This window comes from Empidonax traillii, unplaced genomic scaffold, assembly GCF_003031625.1.
Source record: "Empidonax traillii isolate 1590-97213 ecotype Southwest subspecies unplaced genomic scaffold, ASM303162v1 scaffold319:size813200, whole genome shotgun sequence".
NCBI classification, from domain to species: Eukaryota; Metazoa; Chordata; class Aves; order Passeriformes; family Tyrannidae; genus Empidonax; species Empidonax traillii.
Window position 1 is genome coordinate 318,489 of NW_020955512.1, and position 8,627 is coordinate 327,115.

Genomic DNA, 8,627 nt, shown 5'->3' on the forward strand with positions numbered 1-8,627 from the left:
TTTTTGGGGGGATTCAAGACTGGCTCCAAACAAAGGTTAAAGGCAAGAAAAACCCCAAGGGACAGCATGCACAGAAGGTGAGATTTCCCTCAGCACAGCAAAATATGTGAATGTCTGAACCAACAGCGAGTCCTACAAGATGTGGGAGCTGGAGGAATGCTGGAGCTGGAAACTGATGCTATGCCTCATGCAGGAGCTGCTTGGGGCATGGTGCTGCGCTCTGGCTCTGCTCTGGGTCACCTGTTTTTCCTCCTGCCCTCACCTCTCATCCTGCTGCACTGTCGAGGTGCTCCTGCCTAGGGCTCTACCTGGAGCAGAGATAAGACATGCTGAACAGTGGTTATTTTTCACACTCCTCTTGCTGTTGAGGTCCACGTTGGGATCAGATCCATGTCCATCTCATACCTAGGTCTGTGCAGGTTCTGACAGCTCTGTGTGTTAATGGCAGAGCAGCGTTCAAGCCGTAAGGAAGAGCAGAAAGGCAAATCTTCAGATTCTGCTTTTCGTAAAAGAAAAAAGCAGACTGTATAATCTCCATAAAATTTGACCCACCCTTTAAATTCAGACGCCCAGGTTACATATGGAAAAGGTATGTCCCTATAGGTAAAACATCACTGGGATATAATGGATATGAAGGACCAAATTACTGGCTCATAAAGTGATCTGGTGTAACGAACCCCGTGGCAGTGCAGTCAGGCCCTGTCCGTCCTTGCCCAGCTGTGCCACCCTCCCGGCCATCCACCTTCTCAGCTGCGACTGATGCTCGTGTTGAAGTGCCCAAACCGCAGCAGCTCCACAAAAGTCATCAAAAACCCCCAATCTGCACAGAATACAGCCAGACTCAAACATGAGTCCAGTATTTTAAGGGTGAGGGGGTATCACTCATCCCTCAGTGGGTCTTTGCAGAGGTTTGGGAAGTCGGCACAGGGGAAGGGGAACAGAACTGTAACCCAGGTAGCTGCTCCCAGTGATCCCAGCCAGCCAGCAGTAGCAGGATGGGCCAAGGAGCAAAGATGCAACGGCAGCAGAAAACTGCACTGAGGCGCCTGCGATGCTCAGGATGTTGAAGGCAAAACTGGCCTCCCCCTGAAATGGAGACAAAAGCATTTTATCACTTTTATGACTTGCTGAGTGATTATTTATTTTTTAAAAAAGAAACCTTTAAAACTAAAAGGCTTAATATTTTTTGTGTTTCTTCATTTCCAACTTGAATAAGCCTCCTTTTTTTTTTTTTTTTTTTTTTTTTTTTTTTTTTTTTTTTTTTTTTTTTTTTTTTTTTTTTTTTTTTTTTATATATTTTTTATCTCCTTTATTCTGTGTCCAAAAAAGGATGTGATGGTAAGGGAAATTAGTAGCTTGAATGTCATGAACTTATTAAAGAGAAATGCAGATTTTTTTATTTTTTTATTTTTTTTTTTTTAACAGGGAAGGCAAAGTCATTGAAACCATATTTTAATAAGAATACTAGGAGAATAAATTGGAACAGGTATACTTATACACTTTGTCATATAGTGTTTAAGTACAATGGGTGGCCTTTAAAATTTAAACTGCATAGCTGAGTGCTTTAAAAATTCCTCATTATAACACAGAAAATGTGATAGGAAGTGGCAGAATGACTGTGCTGGTGGGACATACAATGTGTACCTTTGGTGAGCCCTACACAGCACATTTGACCCACAATATTAACAAAAAAGTGCTTTTCTCTTTGAATGCATTGTCCAGCTTAACTCTGCTGCTCCCTTGCTGCCGCCTGCATGTGACACTATACAGACCCCTGGACTTGTCACCCTGCCTGGTGGCACCACCTACCCCTGCCCTCAGCAGGATTTTGGCCTGGTTGATCCCAGCTCCGAGGTAGGTGGGTGAAAAGCTTTGCTGGATGCTCAGCTGCCCTGGCTCTTGTGCCTCCTCCTTGTCCTGGCACATCCCTGCCCCAGAGGGCTTTGCTACGGAGCCAGCTCCATCCTTTGTGCCAGCTGAGAGGCTTTTCCATGCTGGGGGAAGCCTTAGAAGAGCTTTTAGGAGTAATTTAAATTTCCTTTGATCCAAAATCTCTGCAGGTAAAGAACTAATGCTATTAGAGCAGGCAATAACCGGCTGCTGTGCTGGAGCCTCTCAGGGAGCACAACGGGCTCTTCTCTACCAGGCTGGAATAATTGTTCCATGTTCCTCCCCTGTCCAGCACACAGAGGGGGGCTTCAAATGGGATTGGATTGTGCAGAGTAAAGTCAGGACCGTGGTGCTGCTGGTATGCACTCAAGGCCAGCTGGGAGTGTCCTGGAGGAAAGGCTAAAATTCACCTTTCAGGGAGTCAGGCATGATATCACATCCTTACCGTGCACGGCATGCTCACAGAAGATGTTTAGTGTTGGTTGCCAAAAGGCCACTGAAAAGTGTTCTGTGCATCTCCTGCATTTGCTGTTCCATGCTCCTGAGTGTCCTGACACTGAAATACCTCAGGGCACTTGTGGTACAAGACATGGCCATCCCCAACAAGACCCCATCCACACCACCACGCTAGCACTGACCACCAGAGCACACCAGCTTTCACTGGGATCCCCATGCTGACACATGGGGAGCAGGGAAAAAAAATTCAGGATGCCACAAATGGGAGTGCCTGAAGAAAACTCCAGGCAGTGCAGAAGTTTAAGGTTATTTTAATGTCTGCTTCATGCTGCTTTTATCACTCTGGATAAAGGAAGGAATGAGTTTGGGGTTGGTTATTCTTCCCAAGTGCTGCCAAAGGCACAGCAGACCTTGTGTTATTCGGTCAGGTCCCGATCAGGGCAGGGTATGTTTCATCCCTGTCCTTATTTAGGAACCAGTTTTGCCTGGGGAGCATTATCTGTGACATACACAGGCACATGTTCATTCATTTGAAAACGCCAGCGCTAATTCTGCCTTGCAGGGTGGAATCTTTTTTCCCGGCGTAAGCATCTTGGACCCACATGTATTTGTGCTCCTGGCTTCAGGCTGGTGAATGGGAAGAAGAGTTGAACTTGTGCTACAGGCAAAATCTGTGTCTGAGGACACAAAATAGCACAATCTGAGCTGTGATTTCTGGTGCAATGTAGGACGCTGTATCAACACAGCTCCAGAACCCTGAGCAACAGTGTCCTGTGGTTTGATTTCCATTCTGGCATGCTAAAGTGCAGTAAGACTCAGGTTCTTTTGTGGCACTTTCCATTTTTTTATTTAGGGAGTTTGAAAAATACTTGTCCTGAGGCTGAGCCTCAAGTTATGATCTTGGCATATCCATACCATTAAATTCCCGTGGATAAAAGCAGAAACATCTGGATTCATGAGTGGATGTTGGCTAAATCCACCAGGAAAAAAAAAAAAAAAAGCCTTTAGGGGATCCTAGAGGGTTCTAGCCAGGATAAATAATACAACAAAACAAGAGTGCTAGTAAGAGTAATTGTAATACTGAAGCCAAATTATAAGATGACGGCCAAGCCCTTTTCACAATCTGCTTTTCCAGCGAAGAGCCCTTCAATTTACACTTAACACACATGTGGCTGATGGAACAAAGGAAAAGTTGAAGGAGGATGAAAGCAGTGCAGAGATTATTCAGCCTTGCTGGTTTAGCTCCAGGCACATCGTTTAAATGAGTAGATGATCAGTTTCCAGTTCGTTTTAAATTTTCTGGCAAGAAATTTTATGCTCTATCCCAAAGTTGGATATGCTTAAAACTCTTTGTGTTTTTATTTTAAGGATCTGCCATTTTGTTTTTATTTCTTAAGGCAGGATTCTGGAAGTGCTCTGCAGGAGACACCTGAGTGCTGAGACTGGAGGAGCAGCCTGGTTATGTCCCTGAGGGAGCCTTGTCGCTGTTCCCAGCTCCCTGGGGACCCTGGGATTGTGCAACTGTTAATCCTGTTTCCACCCCATCTCTGGGAGGCTGAGCCCTGCCTTGCTAAGCCATGTGCTACACCTGAGCTCCACAGCACCCAAAGCCAAGGGAAGTGGCCAAAACTGTTGTCCCACGTACACCTGCAGCCTCTTTGGCTGCACTCTGTTGTACCAGCACTGCTCACCTGGTTTAAAGCTGGTGGAAGGAGAAAGGTTTGTGCTGCTTGCCTCTTGCACCTCCTTTTGGTGTTTTCAGGGTTAAACGCTGCTGAGCAGCGCATCCTCTGCCACCCAGCCCCTCCCTCCTGGGTCTCCTCCTTGCACCAGGTTCCCAGCACTGCCATGAACATCAGGGCACGCAGGTTGTCCTCCCCTGCTGTGACAGGGTGAATGACAGCAGGTTGTGTGAATGCTGTGAATGAAAGTAAGTTGAATGCTGCTGAAAATACTCTCAGCACACCAGCCCCTTCCCGAGCACTGCAATCAGCGTTTTTCATGGCCTGTACCTTGCCCATGCAGATCTGCCTTACCTGCGCTGACCTTGCACATCACCATTCCCGATTCTTGGAAAGCCTTGGATGTTTGCCTGCTCTGTAATCTTCAGCCAGCGCGTCGTGGGGTGAGTTGCTTCATTGTGGAATAAAACCCCACACAGGCCAGTCCTTGTCCCATCCTCCTCCTTCATTGCCCCTCTTCTTCCCTGCTGTCCACACCCCAGCTGACCTGAGGGAGCTGATCTGTTGGCACAGCTCCAGCAGGTCCTTCTCCATGGACAGGCTTTAGGTTTTGTCCTCCATGGAAACGCTTCCTGTGATGTGCTGGCAGTGCTTAGCACTCCCCGAAGCCTGACACTGGGCTCTGAGTGGTGAAATGCAGGTTTGGGGCAAGACAATACTTGAAGTATGACTGGAAATACCGGTGATGCACAAACAATGACGTTTAGGCTGCCATATGTTCCATAGAAGGAATAATCCTGTTTACACTGCAAGGAGTGGGAGTTCAATTCGCCTTAAAATAGCCTCATCGTGTCTAGGAAATCCATAAAAAGGACACCCTGGTATTTCTTAGGCCACTATTTTCGGCAGATATGTTTATTTAATTTGCTGCCAACATCTGTCATTTCCTTTACTGTTTCCCAGCACCCACAGTCTGGGTCTGAACCGAAAGCTGACACGACCCAACACAAAATATTGAGCGCTGCTTCCCGTTAGCATCGCGGTCATCAAAGTGAAGCAGGGAAATGCATCTGCTCATAGGTGATGTTACAAAATATTTGTTTTAGATTAGCTGCTCTCCCAGCCGCTGTCCACGCTGGCAGGTTTGTTCCTCCACCCAACTGGAAGGCAGCAGGAAGGTCTGCTGGAACTGCAGGTTCAGGAACAAAACAGTTTGAGAAGCTGAGGAATGAGGGAGGAAGCAGGGCTAAATTTAGAACCTCCAGGTAAGAAAAATACCTGTATCTTCAGTGCTTTGCTGTCGTTTTATTTTGTAAGGCACAAAACACAGATTGCACTGACTCAAAGAGGGCTCGTGGAAAAAAGGCTTTGATGTCTTCAGTAAACAAATAGCAGTGTTAAAAGATCCTCGGTTCTTGTTAGTGTGCCGCAAACAGCTATGTTTGAAGAAAAAATAAACATCCCAAGGTTGATGGAAGGGTAGGGAAGCCATAAAGTACTGCAGTCAACTCCTTGCTATAAGGACAACAGAAATGACAGTGCCGTGAAAAAACTGTTTCCTTCTCCTTGTGGATTAAAAGGAAAAAAACCAACTGTGTCAGGGTTTACCAGCTGTGTGGTGGGAACACACGGGTATAAAACCCCACGGCTACGTCCTTGCATCTCAATCACAAGAAAAGTACCATGTCCACTGGGCAAACAAGGCTAGGATTCCCCTGGAGATGTCTTTGTGCAGCCCTTAGGGTGAGGGGGAGAAGATGCACCCTTCCTCCAACCCCTGCTTTGACTCTGCTTCCTCAGTGTTTCACCTGCTGCCACAGGGCCACCAGCACCTCCAAACCCTTGCAGCTATGGGACCTCATCCCCCCCCAAAAAAACACCTCATCAGCTTTTATGTAGGGCAAACAGTCAGTTTCTATGAGGAGGCACCAGGCACGTGTTGTGCTCTCAGTGAGGAGGATGAGGATTTCACACCATGTGCCTACCTGAGCTTTTACTCTGTAAAGCTCGCTGTACCTGCCTCACTGTGTGACTTAAAACATCCCTTTGGAAATGCAAAAAACTTAGGAAATGAACCAAAGAAAAGTGCAAAAAAAAATTATCACAATTACACCAACACAACCCTGGGGACCCTAATTTATATTTATACACCTAATTTGCACTCTTTTAACAATCCAAATTAGGCTCAGAAACAGAAAGTTTGAGGCTTCTCGTTGTGAAGGGAAATTAAAAATCAGAAGGCCATGATAATTATCAATACACCAATATTTACTGCAAATTTAAATATTATTAAGAACCTCCAGGGAGCCTCTCACTTTAGTTTTATGTTGTTCTGAGCATTTATCAGTTTAAAGCTAGTTCACATGAACTAGGAAATAAATAATTCAAATATAGTGACTTTTTCATGTCTCTGTAGGATCACTAACATCTTTCCTTTGATAATGCTTTTGGTTTGCCTAACAAAGCTCCATTCCAAAGGGGAGCTGCGAGACAAAAATTCCATCCAAAGGACCAGCGCTTATAAGAAAAAAAACAGGAGGGGGAAGGCAAAAATTCCAGGAAAAAAAATATCTTAAAATCCCAAAGGTAATAAGTATCCCTCTGGCAACTCCATACAAGCTCTTCCCTTCATTGTGAGCCTCTCCCTGCTGGATTTGCAAGGAGGGTTTGTCACTAAAGCCGAGGCAGAAATGGCTCATAATAAACAGCAGCTCCTTAGAGACTGTAGCCATGGCATGGAGAGCTGTTTACCTGGCACCACAAGCACTATTCTGTTTATCTTCAGATGTTCCTACAGAAACAGAAGGTATTATGCTGTGGTAAATCAGACTTCTTCGCCCCCAGGAATATGATTTTTTTTTCCAAGCTTACTGCCCTTCCCTTTCAGCTACAGAAAGCCCATCCTGTGATTTCTGAATTGCTCCTTCCCAAGAGGACAGGCCTCTTCCCAGCACAGAGAGAGCCAGGGCTCGCTGACAGCAGCTGGCGTGGCTGTTTCCATCCCTGACCTGCTCATCCCAGCCAGTGTGAATCCAGCCTCTGCAGGACACGGACACGTCCTCCCACGCAGGACCTTCTCCCCAGGGACAGTCACTGTTGGTGTAACAGGTGTGTGACAAGGGATTTGGAGGGAAGAGACTCTAGCTGGTAGTTTGAAATCAAGTGAATCGTGCACTTCACGCTGTTGGTGTCTTTGCTCGCCCCAAACATGAAAGGTGAGGGCTCTGAGAGCTTTGGGAGATGCCTGGGAGGTGGGAAGTTGCCAAAGCAATTGTGTACTTTATCATCTGCAATCCCAGATTACACTGCTGATAATAATCATCAAACTGATTTCAGACCCATCCTCCCCCAGCTGGGTGCTGCCACCAGCCAGGCTGGCACTGGGGTACAACCCCAGGGCACATCCTGACCCTCCTAAAGACTCAAAGGAGACAGTTGTTCTTCAGGGCAAGTCAGCTTGAAGGGTGGTGGCTCCTCGGGCTGCTGTGGTGACAACATCACCTCTACACAGCAGCGAAAAACAGAGTGGCAAATTTAACAAGTAGTAATTTTACCATTGAACTCACACCTCTGAGGACCCTCTAATACCCAGTTCACCCTGTCGGGTGGGATCCAGCACTGAGCTGATTTATGGCAGAGCACAGCAGGCTGTGTGGGGAGTGTTTATTCAAAAAACACCAGCTCTCTTTACCAAACACTATTTTATTTCTAGTTTAATTAAAACACAGTTAGCAAGGCTTGCAATGTTCTTAAATAAGCCCCAACTTCAATGGAATTAATATTAATCTCCGTTCAGCGTGCAAGTCAGTAAAGTGACACGTGGAAAATTACACATTCTTCACTCGGGAATGCAGCTTGGAGCATGACTTCATGCTCCTGTACGAGAGGATCAGCGTGCCAGATGCGCCTGGTGCCTGACCCCTTTACAGCTCTGAGAGATCACACGTCACTTTAAAATGTCATTTCATGCACGCAGGAGGAAGAAAAGGGAGCCTGGTCGCTTCGTGTTACTGAGCCTCCATTTAATTTGGTTAGGGTGGTGTGAATGTCTTAATAACATGAGGCAGAGCTCTGATCTCTGGTCTGGCTGTGTGTTTCCAATAGACACCCTGATGCCTTTCTCATGGTCAGAGTGGTTAACAATCTCTATTTTCTTGCTATTAATTAGAAGCTGTATTTCATTCTGATGTTGAACGAGCCTCGCAGCGCAGCTGACAAGCTTGCAGTCCTCACTTCCAGTCAGGCATTGAATTTTACTGAATTGTTTTGTCTGGAGACAAAAGCAGCAAATGTGAGTATAGAATTAATACCTTATAAATTTGTGATTGTGTTTCTAAGCCACAAAAATCAGGTGGTACTCTTGGCCCTTTTCTTTTTTCTATGATAGACTTGAATGTCCTTTCTTTTTCCTTGCCTTATTGCTTGCTCCCAAAATCTTGCTGAAAAGAATCCAGAGAGTGATCCAGGTCCCTGTAATAAGCACGTTCCCATAGCAAATTATATAAAAGCATTTTGTACACTTGTATTTTTCCTCTCCCCCAGTGCATTCCACGCACCTACACAGTCATGCTAATTAGATCATGTAATAAACTTAAATGT

The 8,627-nt window shown here is 45.8% G+C and overlaps 1 protein-coding gene across 1 annotated transcript; it reads right to left on the reverse strand.

Annotated features, from left to right (window-relative positions):
- Positions 1-878: 878 nt before the first annotated feature.
- TMEM212 (transmembrane protein 212) lies at positions 879-6,551 on the reverse strand (the record flags this gene model as incomplete). The annotated part of the gene is given in 4 exon segments (XM_027891341.1): positions 879-945; positions 947-1,086; positions 1,810-1,994; positions 6,485-6,551. Coding segments are annotated over 4 exon segments (459 nt in total), but the record flags the coding sequence as incomplete, so codon positions are not given.
- Between the last annotated feature and the right edge of the window lie 2,076 nt (positions 6,552-8,627).